Source organism: Phocoena sinus, chromosome 10, assembly GCF_008692025.1.
Source record: "Phocoena sinus isolate mPhoSin1 chromosome 10, mPhoSin1.pri, whole genome shotgun sequence".
NCBI lineage: Eukaryota > Metazoa > Chordata > Mammalia > Artiodactyla > Phocoenidae > Phocoena > Phocoena sinus.
The window spans coordinates 15,583,212-15,598,712 of record NC_045772.1 but is presented as its reverse complement, the minus strand read 5'-3'; the positions used below and the strand labels follow the sequence as shown (position 1 = coordinate 15,598,712).

At 42.5% G+C, this 15,501-nt stretch overlaps 1 protein-coding gene across 1 annotated transcript; it reads right to left on the bottom strand.

The window, feature by feature from the left end:
- Positions 1 to 1,940: 1,940 nt before the first annotated feature.
- Positions 1,941 to 14,100, bottom strand: MTERF2 (mitochondrial transcription termination factor 2). Its single transcript, XM_032647223.1, has 3 exons — positions 13,941 to 14,100; positions 12,070 to 12,190; positions 1,941 to 5,173 (listed from the first exon to the last, which is right to left on the bottom strand). Exon 3 carries the CDS (start codon positions 5,143 to 5,145, stop codon positions 3,958 to 3,960), a length of 1,188 nt encoding a protein of 395 aa, XP_032503114.1. The 5' UTR covers positions 5,146 to 5,173; positions 12,070 to 12,190; positions 13,941 to 14,100; the 3' UTR covers positions 1,941 to 3,957.
- Between the last annotated feature and the right edge of the window lie 1,401 nt (positions 14,101 to 15,501).

Here is a 15,501-nt window from a genome sequence, read left to right as displayed (position 1 = left end):
ACACTTCCCTCTGTCCTAAGCAGCTGTGGAACCAACTTAGACCTCTTACTGGCCAGAAGTGACTCAAAGGGATGGGAACCAGTTGGAGGAAGGAAGAAAATTGATATTTACTGGGCATCTACTTACCTACCAGGTACTGTCCATAAATTCTCTGATTTAATCAGTATGAGGACCTTATGAGGAAAAGTATCTTTATTCCCTTTTTACAAATATGGAGCAAGCACAGTTCCAGTGTTAGTTGAATTTCCCGTAACACTTTTGAATTTGTGTAAGTCAGAACCTCTCCATCTTATGTCCAGAAACAAAGGGGACAACTCAGTAGCTAGTCCTTCATTCCGCTGCTGGCATGAGTGCTGCCTGTATGCTTGATTTACCAGGCTGTCTGAGCTCACTGGAAGTCTTCTGGGTGATCATATTTACTTTGGCAGCTAATTACATTTTGCCACAGATATGAATTTATACATAAACTGTTTAAAGGAAATCATGTATTTTGTTATAGCCTTTTTTTCACAGAGGAAATGAAATTTGACTCTAGTGTTTTATGTAAGGATATCTCCCCCTGTTAGGTTGATTTTGAAAATCTAAAATTTTACTTGTAGGAAGATCTGAGTAAGAATGCAAGAATAGAAAAAGGCAGAGGTACAAGGGCTAAAAGATAACGGACTAGGATTTGGTCTAAAGGACAGGTCAGTATACTGCATGTTTGACCATGAATGTGGATTTATTTTAGTTTAAACTTTTCAAGTTAGAGTAAGCTACAAATGCATTTCTGTAACCATAACTGCCCCATTTGCTGCTATACTGACAAAGCTCTTAATGGCCACAAAGCACACATGGCCACTCAACTCTGCTAAACTTTCTTATATACCTTCATGTTTGTTTACTTTCCTACTCCTCAAAGTGACTATTTCATACCTCCTCTTTCCATCTCTCCTGCTATACTCCCCTCCTCCCATTCTAAATCTCTCTGTAAAAAGAGGCAACCAGACAGCAAGACTCCTGCCTCTCACAGTGCACACTCTATCAACCTGCCTGCATCTGCTCCCATGCTCTGTGGACCAGGACTAGTAGCTCTGCTCTTATCCAAAGTCAGTCCACCTTCACTTCCTCAAGGATATTAATCCTTAAAATTAATTGATTTTCCATCTCATCCATCTCTCTCTCCTTGGGTCATACCCATCGGCATATAAACATTTCCCACTATTTCTTTAAAGAAAAATTAATCTCATAATCTCCATTTTTCTGCTTCCTTTTGCAGCAAAACTTCTTGAAAAACTATATAGTCTCTGACTCTTCCTCTATTCTTTTTTTTTTTAATATATTTATTTAGGCTGCGTTGGGTTTTTGTTGACACGTGCGGTCTTCCTCTGGTTGCGGCGAGCGGGAGCTACTCTTCGTTGCAGTGTGCAGGTTTCATTGCGGTGGCTTCTCTGGTTGCAGAGCATGGGCTCTAGGCACGCAGGCTTCAGTAGTTGCGACATATCCGCTCAGTAGTTGTGGCTTGTAGGCTCTAGAGCGCAGGCTCAGTAGTTGTGGTGCATGGGCTTAGTTGCTCCACAGCATGTGGGATCTTTCTGGACCACGGCTCTGACCCATGTCTCCTGCATTGGCAGGCGGATTCTTAGCCACTGCACCAGGGAAGCCCTCATCTCCTATTCTTTCAACCCACTCTAGCTGCCTTCTTACCTTTCTCATTCCACCAGAATTACTTTTTTTAAAAAATTTATTTTTGGCTGAATTGGCTCTTCGTTGCTGTGCGTGGGCTTTCTCTAGTTGCGGTGAGTGGGGGCTACTCTTTTGTTGCAGTATGTGGGCTTCTCATTGCGGTGGCTTTTGTTGCAGAGCATGGGCTCTAGGCACGTGGGCTCCAGTAGTTGTGGCTCATGAGCTTGTGGCAGGCTCAGTAGTTGTGGCACACAGGCTTAGTTGCTCTGCAGCATGTGGGATCTTCCTGGACCAGGGCTCAAACCTGTGTCCCCTGCATTGGTAGGCAGATCCTTAACCAGTGCACCACCAGGGAATCCCCCAGAATCACTCTTGATAGGGCCAACCAATGATTTCCCTTTAGCCAGATCCACTAGTCACTTCTCCTTATCTTAGTTGACCTCCCCATGGTATTCAATATTATTGAAAATGCCCTCTTTTCTTGGCAGACTTACTCTGGTCAATCCTTTCTAGGCTTGGTCAGCCACTACTCCAAATCTATCTTCTTTCTGGCAGTCTCACCCAGAGCTATAGCTTTAAATACCATAGATATGCAGATGATCCCTGATTATCTGTATCTCCAGTCCTGATTTCTCACTACTCCAGACTTCACCATTTTTCTATTTGAAATCTCTGCTGAGATTCTTGTAGGCATCTCAAAATTGACATCTAACATAGAACTACCAAGGTGACCATATAATGTGTAATGTATTCCAAACTGAGATACTTTTGAGGGTGAAAGCACTGCTGATAATTTCGTCAGCATAAACTAAAATCTGCCAAAGGGTTTCCCATCACATTTAGAATGAGATCCTGTTCCTTAGATGGACCTGTTGATGCTCATCTTGTGTCACTCTTCCCATCACTTAACTCTGCCCCCACTATACTGGCTGCCATGCTCTTTAACAGACATTTCTGTGTGACTTTGAGTAAGTGACTTACCCTCTCTGTGCCTGAATGTCCTCATCTGTTAGAACAATAAACAGTGGTACTCAGCTCTTAGAGTTGTAAAACACAATGTGCCCAGCACTTAGGTGCTGCACAGAGATACCTTTCGCTTTCCTAACTAAGGAACTTAACAGATTGGGAGAGTGAGAGTTACCTGCATTTGCTGAATGAAGGAGGAATAGAGTGAAGATGTGGCCTGCGTTTTTCATAATTTTTTCATCACTTAAGGCCACGCACACATAGCGCAGATGTTTGAGTGTCAAGAGTCAATTGTTTGTGTATTTGTTAGAGTTCAAACTCCACAGCTGAAAGTGAGCCAGTCTTTATTTGCATAATATTTATCTTGGAACAAAGTTTAGAAATAGAAACTTGAAACCTAACTAAAATCAGTACCAACCATCACACACTTTACCTTTCATATTTTACAGTCAGACCTGGATTTTCAGAAAGTTTATACAAATTAGATCATTTCAAATTTAAGGAATTTTACAGAGATGTTTTCATAAAAATCCCTAAATTTGTAGTTGGTACTCTTTTAGCACGTCAGGTAGGAGTGACTTTTCTTATGCCAACTCATAAGCAATCCTTTTTCTGTTCACAAGGTTTGAACAGAAGACAGATCTTAGTAAATCTGGGCTCTGGCATGTGGCAGCTGGATGGCTCTCTAAGCTTGTTTCCTCATCTATAAAAAGGGGAAAGTAATAAATGCACATAAAAGTGTTTCATGAGATAAAATAGTCAATTTTAAACCACACAAATAAGCTCTAATTATTCCTTTTGATGGGCAATACTTGGTTCTCAAAGATATTCCCTTATTCCAACCTGGAGATGAAATCAACTTTCTCCACAAAAATGTATTAGAAGTTTGCTAATGTTTCACTAAACACTAAGCTACAGAATTCACACCATAGTAGAGTGATGTTTCAGAGCTGGTGGTGAGAAAGAAGGCTGGGTCTGCATCCCAGGTGAAATGTGCTATATGAGTAAAAATGTATCCATACTTTGAATGGAGTGCACTTGTCAGTTTCTTAGAAATTACTCACTTATAACATATCACACTGATAGACCATTTAATAATTTTTTAAAATAGCTCAAGGTCAAAATTACAAACTTCATTTAAAATAAATGCAATTTATATTTTTAAGTACAGCAATTGAGTGAGAGATTTTCTACTTAGAGGTCATTTAAACACAACTCAGAAGCTAAGTTGGTTCTTAAAATTACTGGTGCCCACAATATGCCTGAATCACTTAAGTTTTTGCTACTTGGTTTTACTCAGCACTGATAGAAGCATCAGTCAGCAAGTTACTCTTCAATATTTAATGGTGCCACAGGATTAAATAATGGCCTTCCTTTTTTGGCCTGAATCTTACCAAAGTTAGCCTCAAACTCTTTTTTTGTTCCATTTAGATATGCTAGATATCCATCCTTTATTCTATAGCCTAAGGCATTCAGTTTCCTTACCCTGTACTGTACTATTTGTGGCGTTAATTCAAGAACCTTTGGCGTCTCTCTTATCTGAGCTATGGAAATTCCTTCTTTCAATAATCCCTGAATTCTCTCTTCCAAAACTGGAACGGAATAATATAAAAGGGCAGGACATTTCAAAACTAATTGCTTCAGGTCATGATCAGTACATTTAAAAGCATTTTTAGAGAAGGACATACTGTTCTGTATACTTCTTGGGCAAAGTTGAAACAGAAATCCTTTGAGTTTGGAGAGAAGTTGGAGAATTTCAAAGTTTGTAAAACCCTGCTCCTGGAGAAATTCTAGTGTTTCCTTTATAGATGCAGAAGAATTTAACAAAATAAATGGGTTTTGGCTTAATAATTTTAGTAGCCAGACTTTCATGTTGACCTCAGAGCCACCTAAATTTAGATAACTCTCTTGAAGAACATTTATCATTTGCTTATTCTTCTCAATAGGAGTGTGAAAAATATTAGGTGCAGTTGTCAAAAACCTACTAATGACCACATTTTTTAATCCCAACTCTTGAAAGAATTGAACATTCAGCTTCCGGTTTTCCTGGTCTTGAACAGTAAAGAAAGATTCTGGAAACTGTTCTATTAACTTAACTAACTCTTTCTCGTTCTTGCAAACCGACTGCCAGAGTTCTCTCTGGGTGTTAACAGCAGGTGGACTGCAGATAATTGCTTCTGGGCAGTGTTCCAAGATACTGGCTACAGCAGTCTCATCGGCACCTAGCTGTTGTAAAATATTTGCAATTTCTTCAACATAGGTTTCATCCTCCAGAAGTACCCATCCTTTTAATCTTCGAATTTTCCTGATGTCAACTGACAATTTATAGAGCTTTTCTACTGTCCTTTTATTTTCTCTATTTGACTGATTATCAGTTGTATAGGTGAAGGATGCTAGAAAAGGTGTGTATTTTGGAGCTGATAGCATCTTTCTGAAAGAACAGAGCCTGCAGGGCTGGGATCTCATCAGCAACTTCCACAACATGCCTGCAATCCACTGGCTAATTCCCACCATCCTGAGACTCAGAAGGTACTCATCATACCTATATCAAAGAAAATACAGGTTTTTAACATAAAGGGTGTTGACTTTCAGAATACAAACACAAATTTGAGCTGTAAGTAGTAAGCGTGGAAATAAAACGGACTTAAATTAGACAACTCGTGGAGTATATTAAATAGAGCCTCTTAAATAATTGATGAAGTAACTGTAATACACTGCTTCACATCTTAAACTTTATAAATACATTGTCTGAGTTCTGCAACAACCTCGTGCAGTAGTTAGTTCCATTTTACAGACCAGTAGCAAAACCACAAGGAGTTCAAAGATTCACAAACCTCAAATGTTATTTTGACACACATTCCCTTTCAACTCTGATACGTTCAGGTTTAGGACACATACGCTATTTACACACACCGACTTTTTTTTGTTTTAACATTTTACATTTTCAAGCTGATGTTTAGCTGAAGCAAATACTTTTTAAGGAGGGGTGTCAACTCTAATTTTATATTTAGAGTAAATATTCTTTTGCTAAATAACTATTATCAAAATAAGTCAGTGAATTTGTTTTCTCTAAAATGAGTGAATAAATATATGCTTTTTTATGAGAATTATGTGAAAAACTTTTTTATAAATCTAGAATTAAAATAAGTCTCAGCCAGGTAAAATGAGGAATGCCATGTGACTGCCCTAGTGAAGCCATAGAAAATCAGGTTAGCCGTGGAATGGTGACCATGGCTTATTTCACTTAGCATAATGTCTTCAAGCTTCATACATCGTGTAGCATGTGTCAGGACAAATCGGTTAATTTTAATTGGTCAAAGGATCAGGGAAGTTTCCCTTTCCTTTAGGATTCCTACTGCTTTTATGCATCAGATGAGAAGATAAAAATTCATCCCTATTTGCTTCTATATTTTTGTTTGACATTTATTTTTCAGTCCCTGTTTTTTTTTAATCATCTTTATTACAGTATAATTGCTTTACAATGGTGTGTTAGTTTCTACTGTATAACAAAGTGAATCAGCTATACCTATACATACATCACCATATCTCCTCCCTCTGGCATCTCCCTCCCACCCTCCCTATCCCACCCCTCTAGGTGGACAAAAAGCACCAGGCTGATCTCCCTGTGCTATGCAGCTGCTTCCCACTAGCTAGCTATTTTACATTTGGTAGTGTATATATGTCCATGCCACTCTCTCACTTCATCCCAGCTTACCCTTCCCACTCCCCGTTTCCTCAAGTCCATTCTCTATGTCTGTGTCTTCATTCCTGTCCTGCCCCTAGGTTCTTCAGAACCATTTTTCTTCTTTTTTAGATTCCATGTATATGTGTTAGCATATGATATTTGTTTTTCTCTTTCTGACTTACTTCACTCTGTATGACAGTCTCTGGGTCCATCTACCTCGCTACAAATAACTCAGTTTCGTTTCTTTTTATGGCTGAGTAATATTCCATTGTATATATGTGCCACATCTTCTTTATCCATTCATTTGTCAGTGGACACTTAGGTTGCTTCCATGTCCTTGCTATTGTAAATAGAGCTGAAATGAACATTGTGGTACATGACTCTTTCTGAATTATGGTTTTCTCAGGGTATATGCCCAGTAGTGGGATTGCTGGGTCGTATGGTAGTTCTATTTTTAGTTTTTTAAGGAAACTCCATACTGTTCTCCATAGCGGCTGTATCAATTTACATTCCCACCAACAGTGCAAGAGGGTGCCCTTTTCTCCACACCCTCTCCAGCATTTATTGTTTGTAGATTTTTTGATGATGGCCATTCTGACTGGTGTGAGGTGATACCTCATTGTAGTTTTGATTTGCATTTCTCTAATGATTAGTGATGTTGAGCATCCTTTCATGTGTTTGTTGGCAACCTGTATATCTTCTTTGGAGAAATGTCTATTTAGGTCTTCTGCCCATTTTTGGATTGGGTTGTTTGTTTTTTTGATATTGAGCTGCATAAGCTGCTTGTAAATTTTGGAGATTAATCCTTTGTAAATATTTTCTCCCATTCTAAGGACTGTCTTTTCGTCTTGTTTATTGTGCAAAAGCTTTTAAGTTTCATTAGGTCCCATTTGTTTATTTTTGTTTTTATTTCCATTTCTCTAGGAGGTGGGTCAAAAAGGATCTTGCTGTGATTTATATCATAGAGTGTTCTGCCTATGTCTTCCTCTAAGAGTTTTATAGTGTTTGGCCTTATACATTTAGGTCTTTAATCCATTTGGAGTTTATTTTTGTGTATGGTATTAGGGAGTGTTCTAATTTCATTCTTTTACATGTGGCTGTCCAGTTTTCCCAGCACCACTTATCGAGGAGGCTGTCTTTTCTCCATTGTATCTTCTTGCCTCTTTTATCAAAAATAAGGTGACCATATGTGCGTGGGTTTATCTCTGGGCTTTCTATCCTGTTCCAGTGATCTATATTTCTGTTTTTGTGCCAGTACCATACTGTCTTCATTACTGTAGCTTTGTAGTATAGTTTGAAGTCAGGGATTCTGATTCTTCCAGCTCTGTTTGTCTTTCTCAAGATTGCTTTGGCTATTCGGGGTCTTTCATGTTTCCATACAAATTGTGAAATTTTTTTGTTCTAGTGAAAAATGCCAGTGGTAGTTTGATAGGGATTGCACTGAATCTGTAGATTGCTGTGGGTAGTAGAGTCATTTTCACAATGTTGATTCTTCCAATCCAAGAACATGGTATATCTCTTCATCTGTTTCTGTCATCTTTAATTTCTTTCATCAGTGTCTTATAGTTTTCTGCATACAGATCTTTTGTCTCCTTAGGTAGGTTTATTCCTATGTATTTCATTCTTTTTGTTGCAGTGGTAAATGGGAGAGTTTCCTTAATTTCTCTTTCAGATTTTTCATCATTAGGGTATAGGAATGAAAGAGATTTCTGTGCATCAATTTTGTATCGTGCTACTTCACCAGATTCATTGATTAGCTCTAGTAGTTTTCTGGTGGCATCTTTAGGATTCTGTATGTATAGTATCATGTCATCTGCAAACAGTGACAGTTTTACTTCTTCCTTTCCGATTTGGATTCCTTTTACTTCTTTTTCTTCTCTGATTGCTGTGGCTAAAACTTCCAAAACTATGTTGAATAATAGTGGTGACAGTGGGCAACCTTGTCTTGTTCCTGATATTAGTGGAAATGGTTTCAGTTTTTACCATTGAGAATGACGTTGGCTGTGGGTTTGTCATAAATGGCCTTTATCACGTTGAGGTAAGTTCCCTATATGGCTACTTTCTGGAGAGATTTTATCAAAAAATGGGTGTTGAATTTTGTCGAAAACAACTTCTGCATCTATTGAGATGATCATATGGATTTTCTCCTTCAATTTGTTAATATGATTTATCACCTTGACTGATTTGCATATATTGAAGAAGCGTTGCAATCCCACTTGATCATGGTGTATGATCCTTTAAATGTGCTGTTGGATTCTGTTTGCCTGGTATTTTGTTGAGGATTTTTGCATCTACGTTCATCAGTGATATTGGCCTGTAGTTTTCTTTCTTTGTGATACCTTTGTCTGGTTTTCATACCAGGGTGATGGTGGCTTTGTAGAATGAGTTTGGGAGTGTTCCTCCCTCTGCTATATTTTGGAAGAGTTTGAGAAGGATAGGTGTCAGCTCTTCTCTAAATGTTTGATAGAATTCGCCTGTGAAGCCATCTGGTCCCAGGCTTTTGTCTGCTGGAAGATTTAAAATCACAGTTTCAATTTCAGTACTTGTGATAGGTCTGTTTATATTTTCTATTTCTTCCTGGTTCAGTCTCAGAAGCCTGTGCTTTTCTAAGAATTTGTCCATTTCTTCCAGGTTGTCCATTTTATTGGCATATAGTTGTTTATAGTAATCTCTCATGATCCTTTGTATTTCTGCATTGTCAGTTGTTACTTCTCCTTTTTCATTTCTAATTCTGTTGATTTGAGTCTTCTCCCTTTTTTTCTTGATGAATCTGGCTAATGGTTTATCAATTTTGGTTATTTTCTCAAGGAACCAGCTTTTAGTTTTATTGATCTTTGCTATCATTTCCTTCATTTCTTTTTCATTTATTTCTGATGTGATCTGTATGATTTCTTTCCTTTTGCTAACTTTGGGGTTTTTTTGTTCTTCTTTCTCTAATTGCTTTAGGTGTAAGGTTAGGTTGTTTATTTGAGATGTTTCTTGTTTCTTTCTCTGTTTTTGGCTGCTTTGGGTCTTCGCTGCGTGCCGGCTTTTTCCAGTGTGGCAAGCGGGGGCTACTCTTCATTGCGGTGGGCGGGCTTCTCATTGCGGTGGCTTCTCTGGTCATGAAGCATGGACTCTAGGCGTGTGGGATTCAGTAGTTGTAGCTTGCGGGCTCTAGAGAGCAGGCTTAGTAGTTGTGGCGCACAGACTTATTTGCTCTGCAGCATGTGGGGTCTTCCTGAACCAGGGCTCAAACCCGTGTTCCCTGGATTGGCAGGCGGATTCTTAACCACTGCGCTACCAGGGAAGTCCCATTTCTTGTTTCTTGAGGTAGGATTGTATTGCTATAACCTTCCCTCTTAGAACTGCTTTTGCTGGATCCCACAGGTCTTGGGTCATTATGTTTTCATTGTCATTTATTTCTAGGTATTTTTTTGATGTTCTCTTTGATTTCTTCAGTGATCTCTTCATTATTTAGTAGTATATTATTTAGCCTCCCATGTGTTTGTATCTTTTACAGATTTTTTTCCTGTAATTGATATCTAGCTAGTCTCAGCGTTGTGGTTGGAAATGATACTTGATACGATTTCAATTTTCTTAAACTTACCAAGGCTTGATTTGTGACCCAAGATATGATCTACCCTGGAGAATGTTCCATGTGCACTTGAGATTTAATCCACTGCTCCTGAGGCTGCTGGGAGAGATTTCCCTTTCTCTCCTTTGCACAGCTCCTGGGGTTCAGCTTTGGATTTGGCCCCACCTCTGTGTGTAGGTCACCTGAGGGCGTCTGTCCTTCACTCAGGATGGGGTTAAAGGAGCAGCTGATTAGGGGGCTCTGGCTCACTCAGGCTGGGGGGGAGGGAGGGGTATGGAATGTGGGGCAAGCCTGCAGCAGCAGAGGCCGGTGTGACATTGCAACAGCCTGAAGCGTGCCGTGTGTTCTCCCAGGGAAGTTGGCCCTGGATCACTGGACCCTGGCAGTGGCGGGCTGCACAGGCTCCCAGGAAGGGAGGTGTGGATAGTGACCTGTGCTTGCACACAGGATTCTTGGTGGCTGTAGTAGCAGCCCAGCATTTCATGCCTGTCTCTGATGTCCGTGCTGATAGCTATGACTCACGCCCATCTCTGGAGCTCATTTAGGCGGTGCTCTGAATCCCCTCTCTTCGCGCACCCTAAAACAATGGTCTCTTGCCTCTTAGGCAGTTCCAGACTTTTTCCCAGACTCCCTGCCGGCTAGCTGTGGCACACTAGCCCCCTTCAGGCTGTGTTCACGCAGCCAACCCCAGTCCTCTCCCTGGGATCTGAATGCCAAAGCTCGAGCCTCAGCTCCCAGCCCCTGCCCGCCCCGGCGGGTGAGTGGACAACCCTCTCGGGCTGGTGAGAGTCGGCACCGATCCTCTGTGCGGGAATCTCTCCTCTTTGTCCTCTGCACCCCTATTGCTGTGCTCTCCTCTGTGGCTCCGAAGCTCCCCCCCGTGCCCAACCCCCGTCTCCACCAGTGAAGGGGCTTCCTAGTGTGTGGAAACTTTTCCTCCTTTACAGCTCCCTCCCCGAGGTGCAGGTCCCATCCCTGTTCTTTTGTCTCTATTTTTCCTTTTTTCTTTTGCCCTACCCAGGTACGTGGGGAGTTTCTTGCCTTTTGGGAAGTCTGAGGTCTTCTGCCAGCATTCAGTAGGTGTTCTGTAGGAGCTGTTCCACATGTAGATGTAGTTTTGATGTATTTGTGGGGAGGAAGGTAATCTCCACGTCTTACTCCTCTGCCACATTGAAGGCACCTGACCTTTGTTTGAATTTTAAAAGCTAGCTCCTTTAATTCATTTGGAATTTCTGATTGTGAGCTAAGAATGTAAATAGATTTTATCAATAGGTTAGCTATCTCTAAGCACCATGTTTGAACAATCCTTTCCTTCCCCATGATTTGTGATGCCTCCTTTGTTATACTGTATTTAATGTAGTTTCTGTTTCTAGCTAGCCTCTGTCCTCACTCCCCTACTATTTTTGCCATTCCCTGAATGAGCCACGTGGCTAATTTCCGGCCTTTGCTGTATACTTGGCTCCCTCTGCCAGACCATCCTAAAACAATCTCTGGTCAACTCACTCTTTCACATCCCCCAACAACTATGTCAAATCTTCTCAACTCAGACCTCCAGCTTCCCCTGACACCCATTCTCTCCTTCACTCTCAACCAATATCCTTGCCTCTAATTTGTACAAAGAAAGGAGTGCAATTCATCATACCAAACATAAACCTTCTGCTATCTCCCCTTCCCTACAATGACATCTTTCATCATGCAGGGTAATTCCTGCTCCTATGCTGATCCCAGCCTCTCTGGCCTGAAGTGTCTAGAGCTCTTCTTTCTCATGTATTCACTCCTTCAGCTGCATCCTCCTCTCTGAGGTTCCCACCCTTCACCTCAGTGGCTCTTTCTCTCACTGCCCCTCCAACTAAAATCCCATTTTTCTCTTCCCCTCAGGTTAATTTTTGCAGCTCCTTCTTTCTTTCCATTTCCTCTCTTCCTATGTATACAACTTCCCATAAAGACAACTTTCATGTGATTAAAGCCAATGAGTAGTTTTAGTTCCTCCCTCTTTTGACACCGGCAGTTTTCAGCACAGGTGACCACTTTCTCTGTGAAATACTCATACCTGACTTCCAAAACCTCCCACTCCCCTGGTTCTCCTCCTTCCTTCCTACACTCCTGACTGTCCTTTAGTTGTCTCCTCTGCAGGCTCATCTTCAAGGCTTGGTTCTAGGCCCTCTCCTCTTCTTACCTTTGAGTTTCTCCTCAGAGATCCTGTCCTCATCCGGGGATTCTTAATCCACTTGGGCTTCTTTCCAGCTTCTTCTCAAAATGTGATCTTGTCACCTCCCTGCAATAACTTTTCGATGGCACTTTAGGATAAAGACACAAAGTAAAAAAGCCTTACCATGGCCTGCAAGGCCTCTTTGTCTTAGGCTTTGTCACTACCCAAATCTCCTGTACCCCTCTGCCTACACCAGCTGCACCAGCTTCCTTTCTGCCCCTGGTGCTTTACCTGTTCCCATCACTGGGTCTCTGAAGACTGAGGGCTAGCCCCCATGCCCGCAATGCTCCTAACTCCTAGGTCTAAGTGTCACTTTCTCAGGGAAAGTTCCCTGCCCTTCAGGAATAGATGAGGCTTCCTGTCCCCCTGACAGGCTCTCTTATCACCATGGACTGTTCCTATGTGCCACTTGTCATAGCTGCAGCTGTTCATGAGTGGTTTGTCTCACCCTCCATGAGGGCAGAAATGTTTACTGCCATGTTCCAATGAATTGCTTCCCTACCTTTCACCTGGCTGGCACTGCTGACTCTAGGAGGCATTCCTGGGCAGGTGACTTTCATGTGTGCTCTTCCACAGCACCCTGCTCTTGACCCTACTGTGGCACTTATACTCCTGTAAGTTCTTCATTCATTCAACCAGTTTTTTTTGTTTTTGTTTGTTTGGCTCATTCTGTGTGTCAGGCGTTATGCTAGATACTAGCTTTTCTGCTAAAATGTTTCTTCATACCTTTGAATCACAGACCCACCAGAGAACACGGTGTGAGCCACACTCCTTCTCTTTTCCAGAAAAGGACCCATACTCACATCTTGCAAAAGACTTTAGCAGGGTTCATGAGCACCCTGCAGTCTATGAACAAGCTGCACCAGATTGCAAGCACCTGGAAAGCAGGGTCTGCGTGCTCTTCTACTTTATCCCCTGTACCCAGCAAAGACCTTGGTCCACAGAAACAAAATCAGTATCTGTCAACTGAAACTCAAAGACAAACCAAGTTCACTACAACTTAATGTAGTAGGTAAAGCTGTGGGCTGCCTGGGCTTAATTCCTGGTCATTAGTTGTGCTGTGACTTGAGGAAGTCACTTCACCTCTCTGTGCCTCAGTTTAAGCACCAGGAAAATGGCATCACTAGGTGTTCGTGAAGATTACATCCTGGGTGATTGTGAAGGTTAAATTAATTAATACCATAAATGACAAAGCATTCAGAAACTCTTTAAACCATCACAGCAACTCATTTTAAAGATGAGTTAACAGATGCACGTAAAGTAGCCCAAGGTTGGTCAGCTAATAAAGGGCAGACCTTGGATTCAAACCCAACAGCTTAGCTGAGTCCTGCTCTTAGCCCTGTGCTCTGCACATAGCAATGATCCAGGTAAATGTTTTGTAAATCACAACGTGGTTTATTTTCTGATACTTCATGTTTCTTAAGCGTTTTTGAGGAGTGAAACCCACTTCTGTAATATGCACAATTTTCATAACACGGTTCCCTCGACGAACACCGGTAATTCAGTTAACTTCTACTTTTATAACATGTACGACCTGCTGACAGTTTCAAATTAACCCCAATGTTTGTAAGAAAGAAAGGAAAAACGAGGGCCCAAAGCAGAGGATACTGGGGAGCGATCGAAAGCCGCACATCCATCATGTGGGGCCTGCGCTCATATCCAGAGAAACTTCCGACCTGCGGCGCCCCAGCGTCCACCCAGCTCCCGAGCCAGCCAGGCGGAGCTGAGCAGCTGGCGGGAAGTCTGGCTTCACGGTGGGCAGCTCCCGATTCCAGCCTCTCGGCCGCTGTGCGGCCGGAGACGATCACCCCCAGGGGCGCAGGACCGGGGCGACTCACCTGTCGGCGTCCACTCTGCACAAGGCGCGAGTTCCGGGTCTCTGGCTCCGTCCTCCCCCCCTCCCCAGGCCAAGGCTTCCCGCAGCCTGGCGTCCTCCCGAGGCCTGGGATCAGGGGCCAGGGTCCCAAACCGCCAGCCAATTCCCCTCAGCAGCTCCGGCCCCGCTTCGCGGAACCCACAGATACGCCCTAGAGCTCCCAACGCAGCCAATCAGGGCGCGGGGCGCAGGCTACGTGACCCTCCTGACGCGACGGGGCGGGGCCGAGCGGAGCGGAGGGGACCTGCGGAGTTGGGCCAGCGTGCGAGTCAGCTGTTCGGGGAACAGCGCCTCTGGCCGGCAACTATTGCTTCCGGCATTTTCTCACCCTTTCCCTCCCAGTATTTCAGAGAACTTGGAGTTTCAGTCCTTTTGTCCCTTGGGGAGTGTCACTAGCCCGGGAGAAAAAAAGGGTAGAAATAACTCAAACCGCTGTATCTTTAAGCTACAGCCATTCAGAATTCCCAAAATTAGTCGATAGGTAAAGAACTAAGTTACAAAAGAAACGTAGTTTAAAAAATCCCGAAACTTCTCTGGTACATATCTAGCTTTCCTGCCCCCTCCCCACCCCAATCCAGCAGTCAGCTACAGTGTCTGATGCATCTTTAACGGCCTCCCTCCTAACGCTTTCACCCAAATACTCACCTTTTCTGATAAACTGCTAGGTGCTTTACATTCTAATTATTACCTGTGACGCCAACCTCATAGACTAACAAATTTCTCCTTAAAGCCAGGCTCAATGTCTGTCCCATTTATTCTCATATTTATCCATACACATATTTATGGCATGCCTGTTAAAGTGTCAAGCATGTGAAGCTGCAATGACAAAACAGCGGTGCACAAGACAAGAGGGAATAAAGTACATTCCCTATCCTGATGAGGTTTACATTCTAGTGGAGAACAAAGACATTAACAACCAATGACATGATTAATCACAACTAGAGTTGAATGTTTCCAAGGACAGGGTGCCCTGACTGGCCTAGCTGTCCTATGCTGGGTGTGGAGCTGGGGGTCAGGAAAGCTGTGATTTTCCCAGCCTGTATGTAGTCCCCTCACTTTGCGTATTTCACAGTATACAGGGCACAGTTCTAACACCTTAGCGCGCAGCACTGTAGTTCTTCAAGATGGCCCTCTCTCCTTGTGGAGTGTCCTTGTGGATACTGAGGAATTAATTTTCCTATGAACAGTGCTTGGCACATGGTAGGGACTCAGGAAATGCTAACCAAATCTTTGAGTCTAGCCTTATTACCCAGTTTGTGCTCAATGGCTTTGTTGAGAGGGACTGACAAGCTGCACTTTAATTCCACAGAGTAGCAGCAAGAATCCTGGCTCCTTGTCTCTAGGTCAACTTTGATCTCCAGGATATTCTAGAATTAACTGGGTGGCTAATGTATGTGAGGTAGGGGAGTGTTTGCCCAGTAACCCTTCTCCCTCTGAGTTACCCATATACAAAACCCCCATTATTCATGGCTTTATCGCACTCTTTTTCCTGAAATACAAGGATTTGGGGTCCAGACTAACCA

Bases quoted from the DNA above. Each gene is read 5' to 3' on its own strand.
- MTERF2 (XM_032647223.1), bottom strand. From the start codon at position 5,145: ATGGTGGGAATTAGCCAGTGGATTGCAGGCATGTTGTGGAAGTTGCTG.